At 41.3% G+C, this 24,999-nt stretch overlaps 1 protein-coding gene across 9 annotated transcripts in view; it reads left to right on the top strand.

Moving 5' to 3' along the window:
- Positions 1-24,568, top strand: part of LOC120795061 (G patch domain-containing protein 2-like) — a 39,443-nt gene extending 14,875 nt beyond the window's left edge. For 5 of the 9 annotated variants that reach the window (XM_040136529.1, XM_040136533.1, XM_040136532.1 and 2 more), the window contains 9 exons: positions 103-768; positions 7,382-7,443; positions 8,175-8,333; positions 8,823-8,902; positions 9,000-9,064; positions 9,184-9,223; positions 9,338-9,429; positions 13,994-14,085; positions 16,776-17,434. In XM_040136529.1, coding sequence (XP_039992463.1) covers positions 103-768; positions 7,382-7,443; positions 8,175-8,333; positions 8,823-8,902; positions 9,000-9,064; positions 9,184-9,223; positions 9,338-9,429; positions 13,994-14,085; positions 16,776-17,020 — 1,501 coding nt within the window. In that variant the 3' untranslated portion in view covers positions 17,021-17,434. Of the gene's footprint in view, positions 1-102; positions 769-7,381; positions 7,444-8,174; positions 8,334-8,822; positions 8,903-8,999; positions 9,065-9,183; positions 9,224-9,337; positions 9,430-13,993; positions 14,086-16,775; positions 17,435-20,670 lie in introns of those variants that run through there. The other 4 variants (XR_005708203.1, XM_040136528.1, XM_040136530.1 and 1 more) reach the window with 4 other exon arrangements.
- The last annotated feature ends 431 nt before the right edge of the window (positions 24,569-24,999 follow it).

Below are 24,999 nucleotides of genomic sequence, written 5' to 3'. Positions count from 1 at the left end.
CAAATGACTTACTGTACCTTTTACAATTTATTTTGATCTACCATCATCCATAGTGTTAACTCTTTTTCACCACCGCTAAAGTTTCCTCCGTTTTGTCTTCAGCACCATGATGGATGAGCTGGTGAAGGACCTGGTGTCTGCACTGGAGCAGACCTCGGAGCAGAGTAAGCTGGGGGAGCTGTGGGAGGAAATGGTCTTTAGTCCGCTGCAGCAGCGGCGGCAGATCCGCCGGCGAAGAGTCCGCAAGCGCTGCCGCGAGTCCTCCGTCTATCCGACGGAGCACAGACGTTGCTGGATTGAGGCCTCGGAGTCCAGCTTGGACGAGGCTAAAAAATACAGGGAGAACTCCTCTTCAACCATCACTGCCTCTGTGGCGAACTGCAGTGACTCTGACGACTTGACTTCAACAAACCAGTGGCCCACCGTCATGAGAGGCCCCGCCAGGATGAGGCAGCCCTCCTGGCCGGAGTCCGACTCCTTTACTGAGAACAATCCAGGACGGCCGCTCAGGAGGCGAAGGAAGGTCAAACGTATGACCTCAGGCATCACGGTCAGGCTGCAGAAGAAGTTAAATGCGTCCGGTGTAGATGGGAAACGGAGGTACAGGCCATCTAGGCTACAGCAACTGTCAGGATCGAAGAAGAGGTCTGGTGGTTGGATGGGAGCAGACAGACAGACTGAAGGAGCCAGGCTGATGGGAAAGGAATGCTGGAAGAGGAAGATGGCTAAGGAACACAGAGATGGTGCAGATGAGAACATGTCTGAGGGGTAATGTTGGATTCGAGGAAGGCTATTTTCATGTTCTTCCTCATTTTGTCTTTACGGTGGAGTGAAACCTTGCCCTTTAATTCAACACAATTAGGTTCCACAGTTAGGCCCCTACCTGGCATCCATTTAGGTCGATAGAAAAAACTTTGAGGTCCATTATTTGTGAAAAATCAGCATTTCCAGCTTTCAAAACCTTTCACTTAATTTACAGTTTTGCAACAAGCCAAATGTTAACCTTTTCATTGTTTAAAGAGTCAAGATTAAAACCATACCAAAAAAGGAGCTCAAAACTCTAAAAGCCCTTTTTACCCTTTAAATGGAAAGTTACCAAGGCAGTTAAACCCATAACATAAAAGTCATGGACATAACTACTATCAGGCAGAAGCAATTAAACAAGGCGACATTTAAGATGATCTACACTGCCTGTCTTCATTGAGCCAGTTGTCAATATTCAGTGTGTCCTCAACTAAACCAAAAAATGTATCACAATCATGCCACTCCACTTTAAAGTATTGAGTTGACATTAAAAATGAATGATAGAGTCTCTTCATCTTCATCTCCTATAGCTGAAACGATCACCAGGGAGGGATCTTTGATAGTTATGCCTCCGGGCATCTGCCAGCTCATTAACTCTTTTGAGAAATATTGTCACAAATAAATAAGTGACTTGGTGTGGTATTGATTTGTTTTGAAATGAATTCCTGTCCTGGGCTGGGTAATTAAAGCTGTGCCTGTCCCAGTGTCCCAGAGTGCACCCTCTTGTGTGCATTTTATTTAGCAAAACTAAATGTGGCTTTAACTGGCAGCAGAGAGGAGATTATGTCATTACAGTGAATATTACAGTGAAGCATGGATTCAAAAGACTATATTGTGTCAGAATAATAATTCTGACAACGAACTCCTGTCACCTTAGCGTCCTTGTTAACGTGCTCACCACGTCCTATATATTAGACACTCAGTAGTTACTCAGTAGTGAACAGTACCTCATTTTGCGCCATCACTGACAATTCACAATTTTTTAATCTATAAAATGCGACACATTGCATTGTGGGGCCGTGAGCAGAATATGGCGGTGGTGTAACTTAGTACATTTACTTGAGCTTTAGTCCATTTTTGAGCTTCTTGTACTTTACTTGAGTGCTATCATCTTAGTCTACTTCATACGTCACATTTCAGAGAAATATTGTATGTTGTCTTCCTTCAATACATTAATCTGACATTTGTGGTTACTAGTTACTTTAAGATTTAGAATTAACGTACAGAACATGTGGCCAGCTAATAAGAAATGATTGCATTTTTATAGATTAAACTACTCAACATTATATAAAATAAAAATTTTCTCCACATCGAACAGATGAAACTTGAGAAGAACATTAAAATGCACCTTAATACCTTAGTAATGATAATCCAGTGATATAATACTGTCGCACTATGAAAGGTGTTCTGTTGCCTAATGAGGACTTTTACTTTTGATACTTTAAGTACATTTTGCTGCGAATGCAGGTCTTGTAATGCAGTATTTTGCTTTTCCATACTGGAAAGTAAAATCATTTTTACTTCTTTGTTCCATTGTGGGAAATTTTGAGAGCACTATTTAGTGCATACATTTTACAGTCATAATTTGGACACATAGATAAAATGGAGGATAGCAAATACAAAGCATTGCCAGAACCAGGATTTTTTAATTGTTTGGATTTTCCCTTTTTTAAGAGGATCATCCCTATTAATATTAATGAATAGCTGAGGAATTGTTTTTCACAATATATAAATGCTGTTTTTGGCATTAGAAACTTACATAAAGAGTATAATGAGTTGATATATAGATGTACACTACTGGTCAAAAGTTTTAGAACACCTCAATTTTCCAGCTCCTATTTAAACTTACGTCATTCGATGTCTCAGTATTTCTGAAATTAAAGCAGAAAAAAAAAAAACAATTAGAGATTTTAAAAACAAGGAATAATAGAATCTTGTTGTTGAACTAAATCTAAATTTTTGACTCATCCAGCGGTTGAACATGCTGGTGATGTTCTTTCTACACTGGAAATCAAATATTGTTCAAAAGTTCGTCCCAACACTGTTGCGGAAGTTCCCCCGAATGTGCTGCACTTGCAGGTTGCTTTGTTTTCACCTTCATTCCAGTTCATCCCAAACCAGCTCCATGTGGTTTAAGTCTGGAGACTGTGCTGGTCTTCCATCATGTGAAGCCACCATCCAGTTATTTTCCTCCAATGTTTTGGGTAATTACCTTGCTGCAGGATGAAGCCCTGACAAACGAGTCAGTCTTCTTTTGTTACTTACTTTTTCTCACCATTCTGAGAGCAATAAACAGCACTACGTCCTGCAGTACAGTAATGTCATAGTAATGCGTCATAAAGTTTGTTGCTGTACTGCCTTTGTACAGACAGAGGGTTTGTAAGTAATCGACAAAAGTTGGGGAACCTGTAGGAACTGTTTGCGTTAACTTTCAAAGCTGTAAATTAACCCATTCTTCATCCCTGAAAAAAGACTGTTTTCTATGAAGTTAACATGATTTTTAAGTTTTTGGTGACCTAAGCTTTTTTTTTTTCCCCCCACCTTGGGCAGTTTACCGCTGACCTTTGTACTATTTAAGTTTACTGTCTGGACTAGAACTGCTAAAATTTTGATAATAATTGGAAAAATTGGAGTGTTCTAAAACATTTGGCCGGTATTGTATATGGTGGACAGTTTTTTTCATATGCACAGTTATAGAGTGTAGTTTTTTTGCAAGCATTGGAGTTCCTGTTCCTGAATTCCCGCTATGCTCCTGCACAGTGTATTTCCTTGGTGAAATCATTATCTGTTGATCATATAGAAAAATTTGAGAAGAAGACATTTGAGGTAACTGGTGATGGGACAGACAGAAGGCTTTACATCTTCTGGTTTCATTTGTGCTGACCTCCCTAGTCCCTAAACGGTACTTGTTTTCTTACTTTATGGAAAAATCAATAGCCGTTCTGACAGAAAACAGCTCCGGAGAAGAAATAAATGGGAACACCATGGCAAGCTGTCAATCATTTCTCACTTACACAACGCCAACACTCTTGATTGCTGCTCAGTAGACTGCCACACAGTACCGAGGGCTCAAAAATCTAATGGTTAAGCCCTGGCGGAGGCAAAGGATAGGAACAAATGGCAGCAGTGATGAGGGGCTGACAGTGGTACAACAGCAATTTTTTTGCTCAGAGAGTGTACGGTCCATTTGACGTCAGACACAGATACCACTGTTGAAATGTCTTTTTACAGCATTTCTTTGGTCTCCATTCATTCCATTAACCTTTTTCATATGGAGTGTCTGGTCTCTTAAAACATGCCTCTCCTCAAGGTCACTCCTCTTATGTGCATACTGAGCAGAGCTTTGCCTTCAGCCACCTAAGTGCAAGGGGAGCAGATGTTGGCAGCTCCAGTTGGGCTCCACATCCTTGATTAGACCTGGCCCAGCCTGCTGGCAATGAGGCCACCTGGCACCCAGGCTGGCCCAGCCAGCAGGCCTCACCTGTGGGTAGACGCTGTCCCGGGCTCAGCCTCCGTCTCCAGCTGTGTGCCGCTACTGGTGAGGTTGACTTCAGCCCTGCCACCAGGAAAAACAAAGCCACAGTGTGTGCTTTTCTCACACTTGGCTTTATCACGCTGTAATTTATATTTTGAAAACTCTGTGAGGAGTTTTTGGGAAAGCAGTACAGCATTTGCTGAAGTTAATTTTCATAAATCTCTGAGACTAATCCAATTACTGCAGCTCAGGGAGGGTGGGATAACCTTATAATCAGACACCCATGGAAGAGAGCATGGATTTGGGTTGGGGCGGCTTGTTTGAAGAGCCCATAGATCCATTGTTATCAGCGCTTTGCCCCCCTTCGTCTCTGCCTCTTCTTTATTCCTTTCCAGAATGAGCCCAGGCTCAATAAATGGCGGCTAGCCTGTAATCTCTGTGCAAACTGGCCCGCCTCTCCCAGGAGTTGAGGATTATATCCTAATGATTAGTGCTCATCTGGATACTGTGTTTTGCTTCACCTCTTTGGCTTGTATAGAGACAATAGGGTCATGTGGGGAGTTAAGTTCAGCACTAAAACACTGGAATACAGTTTGTGTTTTTGCCCTTGCTTTTGTTTCACCATGGATATATGGTATTTTATCTAATTAAGACTTGTTTGTTTTTATGGGACCTAATCCACAATAGAATATCTTACTTTTGACTAGGGAAGTGCTATTTTGCGCAAGACATTGCTTGCTGCTTTTGGTGAGCTCTCATCAAACACTGCAGTGATATCTATTGACTTAAACCTCTATGTGAGACAAAGGCCAAGTTTTCCCTTAAGTGTTTGTCAACTTTTATTGACAAAGGTCACTGCTGAAGAAAAGTGTTTCTTTTGGTCCCAAGAAAAATTGGGGTCTCAATTATTCATGGCATTAATTAGACAGTACTAAATGGAAACGGTCTCACATCGGCCCTGTGCTGCTTCAAGCGACATCACATTAAACCCTTAATAAAAATAAATACTTAATGGGTGTCTCTAATTAATTGTTTATATCTGTGACTCTTTTTCAAACTTTGCACAGAGTCCCTCCAATACGAAGCAAACGCATTTTTGTACTTGAGAGGTTGCCAAAGATGCCATGCTGCTGGTAGTTAATCATCACCAGTTCCTATTTCAAAGAAAGGTTGTGGAATGAAGCATTAAACCATCATGGTATTTTTGCTTATTGTAGAGCTTATGGTTGTGTCCTCTACTGATGTTGGAGTATTGTGTGCTCCAGATGCCAGCCAATGTGTCCAGAGGTGGGGTACAGCTGAGGAGAGGCCCGGGGAATCAGTCTGGAGAGAGGGCTAAGGGGGTGGGATGGGGGTGTAGGGACAGTCCAGGATTTCTCGGCTAGGCCAGACATCTTCCAGATTCCCCGGAGAGGCCTGCTCCCTCTCACATCTGCTTCTCGTGGATGTGAGGAGAGATGATGCGGGGCCATCTGGCCAGGAAGACGTGCAGGCTGGACGGGCGTTTTTCTGATCCTGCCGTCACTGGCAGGCCTCTGCAATATGGCAAAGCACCGTATCAGCTTTTTCCTATAAGCAAGGTCAGCGATGATAAACAGGAAGAAAAATGCAAGGCAGTTAACAGCATTAAGCTCCCTCTCTTTCATAGAGTAGTTTTAATGGCAATTACCTATATTTAAAGGACAGTGGTTGGTCATATTGTATATCTTTCTTATTGTCAACAAATGTCACAGAAAGACCAAAACCAACAATGTGTTAGTACGTCTTTCAATACTTTCTGACCTCTGTAACCTGTCACCATAGCATGACACCCAGTTGTCTTCACAGGACAAAAATGTTAACAGTTCGGGTCACAAATACACTGTGTGTGTGTGTGTGTGTGTGTGTGTGTGTGTGTGTGTGTGTGTGTGTGTGTGTGTGTGTGTGTGTGTGTGTGTGTGTGTAAAAGGACTGCAGTTGAACATTAGCTGGCTGGCTAACACTGGCACATTTACAGAAATGTTGATAAATGTTCATCTTCCTCAAACAAATAAAATTAACTGAAATATAGTTTTTCGTAGTTTTTAATCAAATGTTAACCCAACAGGAACAAATACTGCTTTTGATGGGGACTTTTTTCACTTGTGGATTAATACACATTAGTGAATATTTATGGTTAAAGTACAACATATATGGACTTGACTCAGAGTAAACTAATGAAGGACCCCATTGCATGGATGTGACTTGTCCCCTAAGCTAATTGGCATTTTAAAAAGTCCTTTAGGAAGTAGAAAAATAGCATGTTACATTTCTTCATTTCATTTGCTGTAAACAGTGACAGCAGCGTGACAGACTTGGTATACCATCAGAAAGAAGAAATCCCCCAACCCGTAACCTTGGAGTGTCTGAAGGTCCTAGTCCAAGTTGGCTGAGGTGTGAGAAAGTCAGAGAAACCTAGGGTGGTCTGGTTGAGCGGAGGAGGCACAGAGGGTGTGGAGGGGAGTGTAACTGGGGTTGCCGGGGGTTGTGAAGGGGAGCGGCGATGGAGCAGGCTAGGCAATAAGAAGTGGCAGCCCCCACAGCAGATGTTGGCCAGTTGTTATGTGGAAGCGGCACGTCTGTGAGTCGCTCTGTGTGTGGGGCACACCCAGAGGGAGGGGCGGGCAGGGGAATGTGTTTCGCTCTCCTGTCATCCTCCGCAACGCAGGCCAGATTAGATTGGAGCTGACAGCGGAGGATATTCAATTAGATTGTGCATGTCACTCACTGGCTTCGATCAGAGTCTCTCCTCATGCCTTTGTGTTTGCTATCGTGACAAGGGAGGACACAGCATGCTCTGTCTTTTTGTGTCATTTCCATTTATGTCGACCTCTAGCTCCGGACTTCTTCATTATTTTCATTATTGAATGCTACATGTTAAATATTGACATTACAGGGGAATGTAAATTTTTGATTTACATTGTTCACTTTTCAGATGCTATAACATTGTCTGACCTGAAGTACCCATCAGGTTTGAGATGACAAATCAAAACAGAGTTCTCCATCCTCAAATGTCATTGATATTAAAGAAACAGGTCAGCTGCAGTCATTCACATGTCATGTGTTTCCTTTTTTTCTTGGCAGGGAAACCAGCAGTACCTGCAGCAGTGATCCTGGCCTTTTCACCAATGATGAAGGAAGACAAGGTATTAAAAAACAAATACTTTACATACAGCACAGGGACTTAATCACTTATTGTAATTAAAACTAGTAAGTAAACAACGGATTGCATTTGGAGTATTTGAAACACGCACACAAAGTTGTTGTTTTTTTGTCGTGTGAAGAAAAATGAGGAGTTGTCAGATTTGGACAATACCCTCCTCGACTCTTAGGGAATGCTGGGGCTAGAGAGGGAGGTTTTGATACAATGGGCTGGTTGCTGGGCGCCCAGGCGACTCTAATAAGACGTTGTCATGTCGTGTTAATGAGCGCTGAAGCCTTTGCTAATCTCATTAGCCGTGGTGGGGCCAGGCGGCCTCTGATTTAACAGTTGTCACTACACCTTGACTGTGAGAGGCATGGTTCCTGCGTTCGCTTTGCTGACTGACAGGTCTGAGAAGAGCTAGCTGTCCTCACAGTGCTGTGGTTAAAAGCGCACCCACTTGATTTTTGGACAAAGCAATTTTACGGTGGTGGTGCTTTTGACTTCACCATTTTAACAAAGGCTGCAGTGATACTACTAAGATAAATGGATTTGTGTTTGGTGGCACTACAGACCTAAGTGGAGCTTAGAGTGGTTTAGGTGTAGTACTGCTGTATAGAACAATTTTGAATTTGGGAATTCTGATTTAGAAAAGTACATTTGGTAAAAATATGACAGAAACATGCAGCAGTGACACGACAGCCCGTGCAACATCTCCCCTCTCCCTGTGTGTAGGCGATGATGAGCAGAGTGACTGGTTCTTTGAAGGGGACTGTGGAGCTGGGACAGGCGTTGCCAGCTTGTTGCCCAACTGGGACTCAGACAACCAGCTTTCCCTTGAGGGTAACCGCCCATCGCCCACCTTTCTGCAGCCTGCACGGCCCTCTCAGAAACGTAATAGAGGATAACTTTGTCTTTTAGACACAAATTGTTCTTAACAGCAGCCCTGGAAAGACTGTGCCTGATTTTTTTCTATCCTGTTGAATAAAAGAAGAAACTACTTTCAGTATGATAAAATTGAATTGAAGATTCGTTTGCGTGTTTATAAATCATTCAAATACTCTGCTCTACAGTATACTGTGTATGAGATACCGCTTAAAGGTCCATGAGCCAGCCTGACCCGGTCAGGTCAACTGGTACTTGTCTTGGCACTGTCCGTAGGGTCAAATAAAGCCAGATGGTCAGTTTGTTGTTTTAAAATTTTTCTTTTCTTATTAGTTAAATCACATTGGGCTTTCTCATGTGCCTCACAGTCCATACAGTAAATTAAGTTTGTCTTTCCTTGTCTATTTTCCTCATTCTTTTTTAAATTAATGATCTTTTCTGATCATTTTACAACACAGGAAAATAAATGTGATTTTTTTTTTTTTTAAACTGTTGCAGGGTATCATTCACGTCTTAAACAACTGCCTGGCTCTGCTGCCTGCTGCATCAGGAAGGGTAGGAGGAAGATTCCCAGCAAGGTTAAACCAAATTTTCATCTTTCACTTCAGTAGGCTTGCAGTTGCTGAAGACGTTATGTTTGTTTCTTACTGTGTGTGTTTGATTTGTGTTGAACAGGGTCACAGCATGCCAGTGTTTGTCGAGAGACTGAGACATTTCTCCCAAGATCCTTACCAGAGAGAGTAAGTTATACTGTTTCAAACTCTTAAAAAATAACATTATCAAGAACTCTTGTGGTATTGAGTCCATCTGTTTCCATCAGTTTCTTTCCAATAATTATACTTTGAACATTTCCTTACAGCTTTTGGCTGCCTTCTGTTGGAAAACGAGACAGAAGCCAGGTATGTTAAATTACAAGTTTTTTCCAAGCCTTATTATCTTTTTGATCCCAGTTTGTTCAGACTGTAATGGTAAAATTTCAAAATCTAAATGCTATTGATACTTTCAATTTCCAGTTGAACCCTTTGTGCCCATTACCCGTGTGTGCTATTGACATGGTGTCAGAGAGCTCCCATCTCAGATGTTCCTCCTCAATCTGCAGAAACAGGTAGTTGATGCCATGTTAAATAAGCAGCCTCTCAAGGGCCCATTGGAGACACCAGTCTTTTCAATCAAAGCTCAATATATTGATATACAAGTCTGTGGCCAAGTCACTTAAATGAATCAGTTGCAGAGCATAGGTCAGTATTAACCAAAGTAATCTATGTTAAAATGTTGCCTCGGAGACTGTCTGTTGGCAGATACATTCAGTGGATTGTGGGTGATGGCTCCAAATCTTCTTCTTCCCCATCAAAATTAGATTAGCTATAAAGGAGGGGAACACACACCTAACTGTGTGTTTGAGTGACTTTACAGATGCTAGTTGTTAGCTCATTTTTTCTGTGTAAATTAGTGAATTCAAGGCATGATTTTAAGCTAAAATATCCATGTTGCAAATACACTAGAGAAATATTTAATGTCTAATTTAAACTTGATGCATGTTCTTTGCAGTGGTGTATAATACACACAGATGCACACATATTGTAAATGTCCACATCCACCTTAACCCATTTTGTTGACATTGATTTACTTATTTTTTGGGGGGTGTCACACAACCTAATGCTGTATGTGTAAAAATAATTATGATAATAATTAAGGAACCAGCCCTTTTTTTCATCATATATGTGTTTCTTTTCTTTGAACTTATTAAAACCCAATGTGTACAAAAGATTTGAGGTGGTAACTCTATGGAAATGACCATAAAGCTTTGTTATTACACCAAATAAAGCAATATTTAATGTTTTATATATTATAAGTGCTGTGCATGAGATTTTTGCTTTGTCTAAAAAAAAAAAAGCCATTCACAGACAAATAAATGAAAAGCGTGTTTTTCTACATACTGACGTTACTTATGTTTTGATGTCACTTAGACCCCAGACAGGTCTGACAGGGAGTTAAACCTCTAAGTAATTTGGGAGTGGTAAAGCATATGAAAATCCATCCAATGCATCATTTTCTGTAGCAGGCTTCTGAAACATTTCATCAGTACAGAGGCCCATAGGTCTCCCGGACCCCAGTGGTATTGTTACTGGCAATCCTGGCCACGACTCTGAGCTGAAGTGACAATAGACTGGTACAGTTGGATGCAGTTACGCTTCACGTCAATAGTTTTCAAGGTCACTGTTCCCAAATAGAGAAATACTTTGTGTTGGCATAGTTGTAATACAGATTCAAATCCCCGTATTTTTGGGACTGCACAAAAACATAAAAAAAAGGTTTATCCAAAAGATGTTTGTCAAAGCGTCACATCGCTCCCAGTCATCCCTGGAACTGTTGGATCTGCATGGGGGACTATTGAGGAACTGAGCCACCCCCTCGGCCTCGAGACTGCAGGACTCCTCATTGTATTGTTTCCACTCTGCCTATTTATGGTGCATTTTTAATTTTGTTTTACGCACGCTCTTTTTCCTCGATCTCTCTTGGGTTATTTCACAGAGCGCTCCGGCACTCCTTGATGAGGGGCAAAAACACGACTGCTATGAAAAGCCTGTGACTTCTTAGGGCTTTCTTTTCCAAACTGGCCCTTTCTTCTCCACCTGAAAGGTTCCTTCAGATTCCAGTTTGAGGCATTGTGAATACTAATTTCTCTCTATTAAAAAGCCCTCATATCCCTGCCATGCTCTCATTTGAATGGCGGACTCAGGGGAGACCTCTTAATTCCTTTATAGTGGGATTCAAGACCCTTCACTTCAAAAAGTATAAATCATACTCCCAAATGAATGAGGGAGAGAGGGGGGATTGACGAGAGGGGCTTCTGATGTGTCCCGTTGGACGGCACGAGCTGAATCTATCTCCCAAAGCTGCTCAAATCCACTCTCCAGTGAGATGGCTGCTCTGTCCTCACGACCCAGCTCCACATATGGCACCCATTTACTTCCTTTAACTTCCTTCAAAACACACTCACATACAAACGCCGGACAATTAGAAATTTTATTTTGGATGACAATGAGAAATGCTATAGTTGCACATGCCTGCTCTTAACAAACTTTTTAATATCCACTCTGCATTTCACTTCACTACATTTTCATTTCTTTTGAACATCTCACCCGCGTGATCGATTTCTAGCGCTGAGCTCCCATACATCTGACTTTTCTTTGTTTCCAAACACCCTTGAGAGAAAAGTGTTTTCTCTGTGGGCAGAGTGTAAACATTAATCTTGCAGTGTGGCCAGGTTGAAATGATACTGTATTAATAAAAGCTGTCATCTCCTGTTTGGCGCGAGTTGACGGCAACAGTCAGAGATTTGATGTTAAGTGATAAAGGCTGTATGAGGTTGCGTGCTGTTTATCCTGGTATCGGTGCGTGAATAGGAGCAATGCTTTGTGGGATTTGGCTGTAATGCTCGGGGACGGTGGCCACGTTAAAATGCATAACTGCCTCCCACCCGAGCCAGGCAGCAGCAGCTTTTATCTATTGACTTATTTATATCTAAATGACACTTGTGCTGTGAGATAAATCATAGTCTTACGCCACTCCCTTCCCAGTTTTCATTTTAATTGTGAGATCTCGGTGTCAGCAGTTAGTATATTGGTGTGAGTGGCCTATTGATTATTGATTTGGAGCTATCGATTATGTTCCCTGGAGACCCTAATCCTTTCTGATTCATTTGAATACCTCTATTAATCTTGAGATCCTGCTCACACCTGAAGCACCATGTACCCTAATGAAAATAGATGGCCATTTTGTAACTGCAGCTTCTCACTCCACTTTTGATTTATTATTTTTAATTGATATATTTGCTTTTGGATGTGGGCGCCAAAATTACAATTGACCCTGTGTCAGTGCTGTTTCACTTTGTACCCTAAGGGATGGCACTGAATTTAAAAGTGTCTCATATGACCTGAAAATTCTGTCTTGGAGACTTTTTCCTCAGTGTCCTTGTGTTAGAATGTAGTTGTTGTTACCCATCTTCATTACATATTACTTGCGTTTTCATTGCTTATGGCCTCTAAGTCAATCTTTGTTTTCTCATCCCAGTTTCTGGATATTTAGGGACAGAACAACAGGCCAACATCTGTCAAGCTGTTAAAACTGATGAAGTAACAGATGTTAAATAATAAAACCAGTGTTGTGCATTTTTACCACTTCTTTCAGTTTTACACTGAGCCATGTAACGTGCTTATAAAAAGCCTTTGGGTTCTGCTCTGAGATGAATGGTGGTGTTTTGTCTTGGTTAATGAGCCAGCTGATGGTATTCTTATGTTTGATTAGCATTGTGCCGAGAGTCTCAGTGGGCTCCTGGAGGCCCCGGAGCTCTCAGCAGCAGGGGAGGGCCCTCGCTTCCCTCCAGGCTGCAGAGGCCCCGGAGTACCTCGGCCTCAGTGTAATGAGGGGAGAGATGGAGGGATGGACCTCTGCACATTAAGACCAAATGCATCAGGGTATTACTTTTAATACTGCTGGCGTGCCTCGTGAAATAATGCGACGTTTAAACGCGGATCGATTTTGGAATTAAAAAGTTAGTTTGCAAAGATTTACTGTGGGGAGTTCAATGCTTGAGCTCTTTATCAGGGGTGCAAATGGCTGGTTATGTGCTGTCTGACAGAGGTACGATTGAGGGATCGATAGGCGCGTGATTTACTAACTGGAGTACAGCTAATCAATAAGTATAAAAGTAAATGAAATATGCATTACTGGGATTTTATTAGAGAGGGGTAGCAGGGAGAGAATAACGGTCAGGCCATTTATTTTTATATCTATTGATTATACAACATAGAGACTTCGCTCAAAGCGTGCCCTGCGCAGCTCTTGACGCCCCATGCCTGCACAACCATCATGTGATTTATGGGTGTTGAGGTCATTGAACATGCTGCCTGTTAAAAGGCTGCCCTGACGGGGCCTTATTGTAGCATGTGCCTGTTAGGACGGTGAGCTTTATGTAGCCTACAGTCTGAGATGAGCCGTGCTGGTTAACAAGGAGCCTTCTCCAGTATGGTTCTCTGTTGTTTTGCAATCTGTCATGAATTTATTTTTACAGGTTTTCTTTATTAGCATTTTCAAACAGCGTGCCATATTGTTCTTTAAATCCTCTCTGAGAATATGCAAGATTTTAACTTAAATCTTTTAGTCATTGTGTGTTGTAGCTCCCTCACACACTCCCAACACTCTTATCTGTATTTCACTCCTCCCATACACAAACATATACAGTGCACGGGATCACATCAGCTGGACCTTGACCTTAACTTTACATCTCTGAAGTCAGGGCTATTAAGCTGGTGGGGGGGCTTTTCCTATTTCAGGGCTCCTGACATATGACACAGGAGGCATAGAGCAGGTGTAATTTGTTTATGTGAACTCTGCAATGACTCAGCCACATGCACCCCAGCACCTCTCCTCATTAAATATTCTCTGTGTTGAAAACATGGATTAATGAAGAAAAATTAAGATGTGGCAAAAAAGGCCACTGTGCTGAGGCCAAATGTAAACTGCAGTGTTTGCAAATGTGCAGTGCTTGCATTTATTGACTTCTTTGAAGTTTTACATTTTTACATGTACATTTGTGTATTGTCGGAGGGAGCTGCTTCATCACATTTGTGTGTAACGTTTGCTCGGCCTGTCTGTGTGTCCCCCAGCCCCAGGCAGACTAACATCACCACAGGACTGCCGTGCACAGCAGACGTCAGGAGAAGGAGGGAAACAGAAGCTGGGACCACCACAACATCAGGTAACACCCTCCATGCATACTGATGAAACCCTGCAGATTTAAAATGTTACTTATCTCAACGAAAATGCTGCAGGTAACATTTTTGAAGGGTTAAAACTTGCGTAGCTTTGCATTTTCAGCCAATGCTAGCACAACAGCTCTAAGGATGCTGGATCCGCCGCTTTGGTCCCGACTGAAATATCAACAATTTTTGGAGAGATTTCCATGAATTTTTGTACAGACAATCATGGCGCCAAGATGATGAATCCAAATGACTTTTCGTCTATTAGGTCAAAATTTCATATTGTCCAAAACTTAATGGGCAGAAACCTGCAAAACTTCCCATCAGCCTCGGCTGTACTTGTTTTGTGCTATAGGAAATGTTAGCATTCCAACATGCCAAACTAAGATGGTGAACATGGGTACACATTATACCTGCTTAGCATCAGCATGTTAGCATTGATATTGAGCTCTGCCTAAATACGGCCTCACAGAGTCAAGCTAGCAGAGCTAACATAGCTGTAGGCTCTTAGTCTTATTAATACATTTCTATAATTCAACCCATTTTACCAATTTTAAATTATTTGGTGAGCTAACAGCAGAGGGAAGTGTACAGTTAGGTGGTAGCTGTGTTATTTTTGGAGCTTTCTGTTTGAAGCAGAAGAAGTAGTGTGATGTGGATTTCACCCTGTTGGAAGTGGCATCAAGCAGCAGCCATTGTGTGTGTTTGGACCAGTGGAGCTGCCTTTTTTCATTAGACTGATGGCTTGGAGCCTTGTGTCTTTGCTGGATTGAAATCTGAATTGGTTTGTCCACCTTTTCTTCTGCATCCCCTCTCCGTGCTTCACTCCTGCAGCTGCTGTTTGTCATTTAATAACAAATGCTGGTGGTTCCCTGATTTAGTGAAGGGTGCAGGCCTCTGATGTATATTAATATTGCTGCACAGTGCGCTGTACCAGGGTCCATCATTCATTTGGATAAAAGAGGTGGAATTTAAAAACAGCCAATGCTTTACTTGGATACAGATTGCATCCATTTATTGCACTGAGTGATGGAACGGCTGGCAATTCTGTCCTTCACCTCCCCTGCGCTGAACCACTTCCCATAAAAGTAAAAAAAGGATTCACCCCTGACCCTTAAGGACCCCTCATATTCAACATGCGGAACGAGGGCATCCCTCAGTTTCTCGCCACTTAACAGATCCACTGCCCGTTGCAAAGGAAGTTAGAGGGGGAAATGTGTTTTTAAATCTTAAGCAAACTGATGGTTTTCCACAAATGAAATCAATTATTAGTTTTATCTGTGCAAAAACGGCAAACTACAAATAAGGCAATGATAACTGTACTATTATAATTACTGTATAATTTAATGTTATTCAACTGGATACGCTCTTATGTGCTTTTAGATATTTTATTGTGTGTGGTTATAAGTTGCATAGGAGAGACCCTGATTGGCACATCCCCCCTAAGCCCCGTTCAGTGTTTTCCTGCTTCTTGATTCTAGTGCCCCCTGTCCACCGTGATTTATCATGCATCCCCTGTCGTCCAGTGTCAGTTTCTGCAGCTGCAACTGCTCTATATAAATCTTTACTTTGGCAGCCTGCTGCACCATGTCTCTCCTCAGTAATCTCACCACTGCCAGGAGATGCACATTCACCCTGACAAGCTTTCACACTGTCTGTGTACAAATTTTGGTTTGTTGCCATTCTGACATAAATGTGTACAGAGACAAAATCCGATTCAGTGATTTGTTGCGTGAAGCCGTTCTCTGGTAAACATCTTGTTTGCATGGGAAGATTGTTTACTGCATTTAGCAGAGAGAACAGCGCGGCTGCCCGTGCTACTCTTGCTAGTGAACACGAGAGCCAAGTCTTTGAGTTGGCCAGAGGAAGTGGCTTGTTGTATGTGTTAGTCGTTGATTTGAAACTCTGTAATCAGGAGTGAAAATGGTCTGCGGCTCGAGGTATCTTCCAGGGCTCCATGGGGAATTACTGAGGCGGTACCCAGCTGTTGCTTTGTCTTCTTTCTTTACCCTTTTAGCACTTCCACGACAGTGCTGAAGCCGGTTGTAGAAAAAAGAAAGAAAAAAAAGAAACATAGCAACTTATCAAGCCAGGTATCTCTTCGGATTAGATGGCCACTCCATTTCTCTGCCTTAAATTGACCATTTTCTACTTTTCTTAACACCATCAATCCAGAAATCCAACTCAATCCAACAAATCCTTGCTTGATACAGAACAAAGAATGCCAGCTCTGTTTTATATTATACAATAATACATAATAATATTATTTATGTGTTTAATCACTTAAAGTGGATTTATTTTAGCTTTATCCATAGTGTGCACAATTTTAAACAATACTGATTTGTGTTGTGGTTGATTAGTGAATTATAGATAATATCACTTGTTGCCCACTGACCAAGAATGAAAATGAATACTATATGTTAACATATCCTGATGGATTTTAATAGCCTTGGCTGGTCTCTCACACAGACTAATTCATTATTGGAATTTTACCCCTCCTCGTCTGTCTTTTATGATGCCCTTCATCTTTATCTCTATAAGGGGATGATGGTAATAAACCCAAACTTGAACTTATTCAGTGTGCTAAATTTCAGGAGGAGTTAAGAGTTTGGAATAAATAAATAGGGTTGAATTTAGTTTGATTAACCTTGTCAGACTGTTTTCTGCGTTATCTCTATGTGCTGGTAAGTGCCACATGAGGGTGCCCATGTGGAGACCAGCCCCTCGGTCAGCCCTGCCGCCTCTCCTCTCCCCTCTGTCTTCATGTGTCTCCTTGCCCGAGCAAGATGGCTGCGTGACAGATCACCTGCGTCGGAGGCCCGCCGTGTTCCTGCCCGGCGGTCCGGCCCCCTCTCATTAATGCCCAGGTTGGTGCGAGGGCTGTATGGCAGCACAAGACAAATAACGCTACCACTCAGCCATCACTTCTGCTGACAGAAATGCAGCCCACCGCACTATTTCGCCCTCTCCGGCTCCATTCCGCACCCTGCTCGCGTCCTTCAAAAACCCCCCATCTCCTCTGTCTCCACCTGCACCTGCCTGCACTGCTCCACCAAACTTTCATGGTGGGTTTGTGCTGTTGCTGGAGGCTTAGTTTAACACTGAAACCCACACAAGCTGATGTAGTGTAACCACAAACCTGCTGCTTTTGTTACTCACTGTGATTTGTTTTCTTTTTGTTTTCTTCTTTGTGGAGACAGATTTGTTTTTAGCAGCTCGGTCTGTCAGGTGCTTCTTGACTCACTTGTGTGCAAACCTTCTCACCGGGAGGTCTGATTTGAATGTCCTGTTTTTTCAATTGTGAAAAGAGTGGTGTGTGTGTGTGTGTGTGTGTGTGTGTGTGTGTGTGTGTGTGTGTGTGTGTGTGTGTGTGTGTGTGTGTGTGTGTGTGTGTGTGTGTGTGTGTGTGAGACTGAGAAGGAGAGAGAGAAAGCAGGAGAGAGAAACACAAAGGCTAATCATTAAAGAGCTATTCAGCCCTGTTCATTTAAGTGTGGGAATCAGCAGGCCCATTACTGTCAATGTGTAATTAGCTGATTAATAAACAGGGGGAAGGGGAGGGCTCCAGGAAGGCCTGTAATGATTGTTTTTAGAGAGCATCACATGAGAGCTTATTAAGATGGTAAGATGGTTCCATTCAACCTCCCATTATCACCCACAACAAATGCATGTACTGTAATTCTGCCATTGAAAGAAAACCTTTGCATTGTAATATCGTTATTGACCTTGATGTGAAACCAGTTGAGTGTAGGTGGAGGTATTCTGGCCTTTTAATTTGCCCATATTATATATTATTTTATCTTTTATTTAAGCAGTTGAGTATTCATATTCATCATTTTTTAATTCTTTTATACACATTAATATACAAAGATAATATAATTTGAATGAAATGTATGTGAATGCTATTATTTACCTACAACCTACATAAAATCATTGGTGGACATTAAGTACATTTACTCATGTATTTTACTTAAATACAATTTTGAGGTACTTGTATGGAGTATTTCCATTTTTTGCTACTTTATATTTTAACTTACTTTAATACAAAAATTTAGAATATCTTCAGAAATAAAAGCAAATTAACCAGTTTTGTATGATCAAAATATCTTAATGTCCAAAGTTACTGAACAAAAGAAAATGAAGAAACAAAACTCGCATAGTAGTGAAATAATACAAAATATACCCCAGGCACAATTGTCGGCACCCTTCGCTGATATTTGTTTGCAGATCCTTTGGAAACAATGGCAGCCTCTAAATGTTTCTTGTAGCCATCTAGAAGCTTCTTGCACCTGTCTGCTGGTAGTTTCTGCCACTCTTCCATTGCTATATATGCAAGCTCTTTTAAGTTGGCAGGAGTCCTTTTTGCAATGGCAGATTTCAGCTCTCTCCAAAGGTTTTCACTGGGATTTAGGTCAGGACTCATTTGCTGGCCAGTTTAAAACAGCCCATCTTTTCCTTTTCAACCATTCTTTTATGCTGCTGCACGTGTGCTTTGGGTTGTTGTCCTGCCAAAAGACCCAAGACCTTTGCCTCAAATCTAGTTTTCTGTCACTGGGTAACACATTTTTCTCTAAAATGCTTCAGTAATCCCCTGATTTAATTGTTCGTTTGATACATTCAGTGCCTCCAGTACCAGAGGCAGCAAAGCAGCACTACAGCATGATAGACCCTCCACCATGTTTCACTGTAGGTGGGTCTTATGTTTTATGTCCGTGACACTTCGTGACAACATTACAAACTGTTGAAACAGAGATTTCAAGATCTTTGGCAATTGCCTTGTAGCCTTTGGAATTGTTTTTTGATAGTAGCATTTCTGATGCTCTCAGACAGCTCTCTTGTCTTTGCTGTTGAGAAAAAGAGACTGGAAACAATCAGCCCCTTTTTATGCAGCAAAACCATCATTCATTGGTTAATTCAGGTCACGTGACCACTGAAAAAGTCTTATTTGTTTTTTATTTTGTGTAAGGAAGTTATTTAAATTCATCAAAAGGGTGCCAATAATTGTGTCAAGCGTACATTTTATGTATTTATTTTTTTTATTTCACGATATGAAACCATTTTTCTGTTGCTGTTCTTCAGTAACTTTGGACATTTTATTAAATATTAAGATTATACAATATTGTTTCATCTGCATTTATTTCTGAAAATATTCTGAATTTGGTACTCATGAGTGCCAATAATGTCAACCAGGACTGTGTGTGTGTGTGTGTGTGTGTGTGTGTGTGTGTGTGTGTGTGTGTGTGTGTGTGTGTGTGTGTGTTACACACATATTCGTATATACAGATATTAATGTTTATACTTTGGTAAAACTACACCAGTATTATCAACCAAATGTACTTAATGTTTCCAAAGTAGGATTTTCAATGCAGGATTTCTACAAAGTTTTATTGGTACTTTTACATACATGTAGCGATTAGAAGGGATAAAGTGACTGTCCTGTCTTTCTCTCCCTTAATTAGTGCAGCCTTCAGTTATGTTGTAGGATTTAAAGTATCAAGTTTTTTTAAATGTCTGTTCTTTCAATCACAATGTAAAAATGTGTATAAACAGCTTATCCTGATTGTGTTTTTAACCTAGGATAGAGGCTAGTATATGGTATAACCTGTACATGTTAACACACTCCCAAACTAAATGTTCCCAGCCATTTCTTTGTATCTGTCAAATATGAAAACCCCTGAATTTTGATCCAGGCCTTTGACTATGTTTAACCTGAGTGTTTGGGTTGAACCTCAGCAACGGTTAGTCATCGTTCCCTCAAGAAATATTAATCAATTATCATGCCCGCCGGATCAGTTTGGGGAAGAAGTCATCTGGAAAGAGGCACAAGCAGATATAATGGGAATGAGCAAAAGCACATGCCAGTGAATGCTGTAATACCTAATCCTTTGAGACAGCCCAGAGCCACAATGTCACTTCTAGTTCCCTTGTCCTCTGCTCTGGGACTGTCTCACCAATGTCTTGTGTGACCGCCGCTAACTTTCTTTTTTTGGGGGGAGATCAGGAAAGATTTATCTACAATGTGAAATAAGAAAAGCAGGCAAGCACGTAAAGGAGCACAATTGTTTCAGAGTTCCTCTTTCTTCTATGAAAATTGGCCCAGTTTCTCAGTTAGATATTTCCCTTCTCTCATAGAGACAAAAAGCTTTAAAGGTGAGTGAGATCAAGAGAAAGGAGGCTCTTTAAAAAGGCAGGTAGTCAGTGAGATGTGAACGTGTGATGAATGGAGTTAAAAACATACAGCTTCTTACAGCATTACCAGAGTGGGGAAGTTAAGCCATAGGAGCAGCACAGATTGGCCTTTTAATAACCATGTCCACAAGTCATATGGGGCCAAATTGGATTTGGCTCACTTGACCAAAACCTCATTAATATTTAACCTATTAGAAGAGGATTGCTTTAAAGTTTTATTTTAATATACCTAAAACAGGGAGAGATCCATGAGTCGTGGACTAAATTTAATTTTATTTGAGAGGCAGTCCATTGAAACGGTGAGGAAAAATGTGATTTATGTGAGTATCTTTTACTTTGTTTGTTCTTTTTTTGTGTTACATGTCCAGAATATGATATGTGCTTCTTCTCTGCAGCTAGCAACCCATTTCATAAGGATCACCAGACAGAAGAGGCACAGGGGGCCAGTACCACCTCAACCCTCGAGGCTGTGGGTGCAGCAAGTGCAGCAGTTTCACAGTCTTTTGCGCAGCCTGAGATTTTCCTTCGGGGGGACCATGAGGCGTCCTGAACACTGGACAAGCACCCAAGCTTGGAAGAACACGACAGAAGGAAATCTGTTGTGCCTGAGACTGGAAAGGCTTCAGCTCCCCTTGCAGCAAAAACTTTAGGACAAAGAAAAAAATGCAAAGCACATCATTACTTCTCAAATCAGCATGTTACCGCTAGATCCAGTCATTCCAGGTAGTATACAAAGTGTGACAAATGTTAATGCAATCAAGCTCTCCGTCATCTCCTTAAGAAAGATGGCAGCTTCAAGAGGCTCCTCGTTTGACTCCAGACTCGGTGTTTCCACACATAGTCGCCAGGCTATCTGCCATAACACAATCCCACAATTATTTCCACTCTAGTAGCACAGCATTTGTCAGCAGGAACACTGGGAGGATGGGGGCAGGTGAGGCTTTTTTTTTGGGGGGGGGGGTGGTCTCCTTTTGGCTGCCAAAAAGCACGTAGCTCGCTCTGAGACAGAAGAGCAACAGAATGTTTAGCTGCCACATGCTGCTACCGGGTTCAGAGAGGTCACACCGGTAGAGAGCCACACAAAGTACAGGCCTCCTATTAGCATGGATTTGAAAAGCTACAGTTTGTACAAAGGTGCTCATTAGCACAACACAGAGGGAGTGTAGTTGCGGTCCTCGGAGGGCTGCTTCTGTTCTCTCCAGCTTACCTTCCATATTCAAATTCCCCCAAACGTATTTAAGTTCAAGGCCAGCTGCAAAATCTGTTTGAACAGCCTGTTATTCAGCAGTGGTGGATACGTTGCTTTTGGAGCTGTGGAGAGAGTGGATGAGAGCCAGCAGAGAGGGGCTGATGGAGCTCTTGGAGACAGGAGAGGAGAGTTGTACACGCTATTTTCACCTACCCTTGGGGTATACATTTCCCTGGCTCCCTCGGCATCAGATGCATTAAAAGATCAATGGCAGCATACAGTGAGATCAAGCAGAACAGTTCTCGCCGAGCTGGTAAACAAGCAGCATTTTCAGAAAAATGCATTTTTATCTAGAGGAGTCAAGTGATGTACATTCTGCTTGACATTAATCATATGGGTGATAACTTTGTAGTCTATAAAACATGTACAAAACCTCCTGCATACAACCAAGTCCTCTCTGCTGTAGTCTTGAAAAGGTATTTTTGCAATAAAATGTTAACCTGAAGAGAGACAGCAGAGTGAGTTTGGGTGTGAGCAAAAGTTTTCTTGTTTTTAAAAACCGAACCATATTTAAAATCCTTTCGGCACAAGAAGGACCACGTATGCACTTTCTTTAATGATTACAAGATGTCTTTCTAGTGAAATGAACTGCAAATCATCAGCCACATATCGCATGTCTTTTCAGACACTTTAAAAGCCTTATTTAAGAGAAGAATCGCATTTAGTAGAATGAGATTTGCCAATTAACATGAGTTATACGTCTGCAATAATCCGTCTGAGAAGGCTTTATGTGATCATGTTGGCCAGGGATGACATTTATAAATGCTGTGTGTGCACACTCGTCTAAATGGATGCCTTACACAAGACATTCTGCCACAGGAATCAGTCAAAGTGTTGAGGCAGAGAGCACCCGACCCCCCCAGCCTCTGCTGCTGGAGCTTGACCAGGGAGTCCAGCAGCACCGTCAGGCTCTTCCCACACCAGGAATACACCTTTGATTGATAGGAGTAGCACAGGATGAGGTTCCCAATTATAAAAAAGAAGTTGTCGATAAATACATTGACGACTTTTTTAAGACATATGCCCCTGAACACATTGACAAGTACTGACTGTGTAGTGTTTTAAGGAGAGCTTCTTGCCGCAGCCTTATCCGTCAGTCTGTGTTTTGGAGCCAAGGCAGTGACACGGGAGGAAGACGCATCAGTTCAGATACAGTTCCATTAGTGGAAGGAGGGAAACCCCTCACCTGCCTCTCTGGTAATTAGCAATCACCATAATGACGTCTCGGCCGGACTGTATGCCCCAAAATGAATTTCCAATGGCGCGGAAGTGGGGGAATGGTTTCCGTGCGGCCAGTCAATTGCCCTGTTACAGTTAAGGAATCCAGCAGGCTGGTACCACTCATATTTCATCCCAGGTAAAGATTACCTGTCAGCCCCATGGGAGATGTATTGATCTGTTTTCCTTTTTCCTGCCAAGCAATCACCTGACAAAGGCACCTAGGAGGCGAGTGAATGAGTGATGCCTGGTCTGTCTGCTCCAGCACGGTGGCTTCTAGTGTCCACTGATGGGTGGAGAGGTGATGAGGAAGAGGAGAGATAATGCAGTCATAAACTCTGTTTGAACCTCTTCTGTATGCATGCAGGGCAGCCCCTTTGTGCCCCAGGTCACAGGTCACTGGGGAGTTTGCTTTTCTTGGCTCCTTTCTTGTCTGTAGCGTTTGTTCTTGCTATGTACTGTGTAGTGATGACAGAAACACATGCAAAAGAGGCTCTCTGGTTCTTGCTGACAAATGCATGTTGCGAGTCACCGTAGTTCAACTCACTTTGGGTTAAAAAAGCGATCCTGGTTTGATCTGGGCACTCTCTCACAATGAAATCCAAGCTTGTGCGGTCTTAGGGTTTCCTGTGACTGTCGGTGTGGCAGTGATCAATATATTTGACATGTCATGTTTTCTTGGCAGCTAAAAGTATTTATATCTTTGCCTTGTTCAATGGAATGTTCCAAATTTATATTATCCATGATGCCATGCATTTAAAGTGATTGCACTGTATAAAATGTGTAGTATTTATGATGTGATGCATAATTATAGGTCCTTTAATTGAGGATTTAGGTCTGAGGACATTAAATTCATAAATTCATTTTCATGATAGATAGTACAGTAGATATGTCTCTCTAATTTTTTACTATCATATTTTTAAATTTCATTTACAAGGATTTAAATATATCTCCCTGATATCAGGGCTCTTAGGCAGCTATCCACATTTGATACGTGGTACAAATAGTATCTTATCTCATAGGCTGTTATCTTTATATTTAATAGCAGTGGGGGCATGCCTAATTGCTTTGCAAATGATCTAAAGAGGATTACTCCTCCCTTAGAAAGCCTGCATGGTGTCACTAGATGTTAGAAAGACATTACAATGGTAAAATTCAATCAAACCTGCAGTGCAGCGTTTTTGTAGCAGTAGTTCTGTTTTCCGTGGTCGTCGCTCAGTGTTATGTCAAAATAATTTGTCAGTATGAAGCGGATTCTCTGCTTTAGACTAAACTCTGTATGAATTGATTATGGACTATTACAGATAAGAAAGTGTTTTAAGAAATTGTACTTCTACTTACGTCATTTGTGTATTTTTAAAATGACACAAATGAGATTTTGAAGGATTATGTAATGTCTTACCTTCATGTCATACAGTAAGTGAAGTTATAATCATTCCTCCATGTCATGAGTATTTAAAGAAAAACTGAAATAGCTGATTATTTCAAATACTGAATTTGTGTGCAATAAACACATTTTGGAAATTATTATGGTATGAAATGTGTATGTGAAGATTTGGCTTGACATTGAGGTTATATGGTCTGTACATATTTACTGACTTATATGTACATATTCACATGCCAGTTGTATTTTTTTTGTTGAGATTTTAATGGATTTTTTTAAACATTTATTTTATAGTCGTAAAGTATGGAGAGACAGGAAACACTGAAGAGAGAGGGGATGATTACATGCAAAACGGTTTCTGACTGGTATCGAACTCGGAGCTTTGTGGTTACAGTACTTGCTATGAATTTTAATCACCCAACCAACGTATTTTTAATTTAAAGCCAGTTTTTAAACATTCTATGGCCCTGGCAATTGTTGATTAATCAATTAGTAGATTGACAAAATAAATCATCAGATATATTGATATTTGAGCAGCTGTCAAAGTAAGTAGTTATCAAGGAACAAGACTGTCTACAGCCATGCTAACAGCTCTATAAAGCTGTACTTAGGCACAGCTGTGCTTTGAATTACTGTAAATGCTAACATCCACATGCTAACATGCTGATGTGTAGCAGGTGCAATGCTAACGAAGTATCTTAATTTAGCATGTTAGCATGCTAACATTAGCTAATGATCACTGAACACAAAGTACAGCTGAGGCTGATGGGATTTTTGGTGGGACAAAACAAGCAATCTGAAGACATTAATTAGGATTTTGGGAACTAACGATGAGGATTTTCACTATTTTATAGATTAAATAATTATCGATAA

This window comes from Xiphias gladius, chromosome 10 (genome assembly GCF_016859285.1).
Source record: "Xiphias gladius isolate SHS-SW01 ecotype Sanya breed wild chromosome 10, ASM1685928v1, whole genome shotgun sequence".
NCBI lineage: Eukaryota > Metazoa > Chordata > Actinopteri > Istiophoriformes > Xiphiidae > Xiphias > Xiphias gladius.
This window is presented reverse-complemented; position numbering and strand designations above follow the sequence as displayed.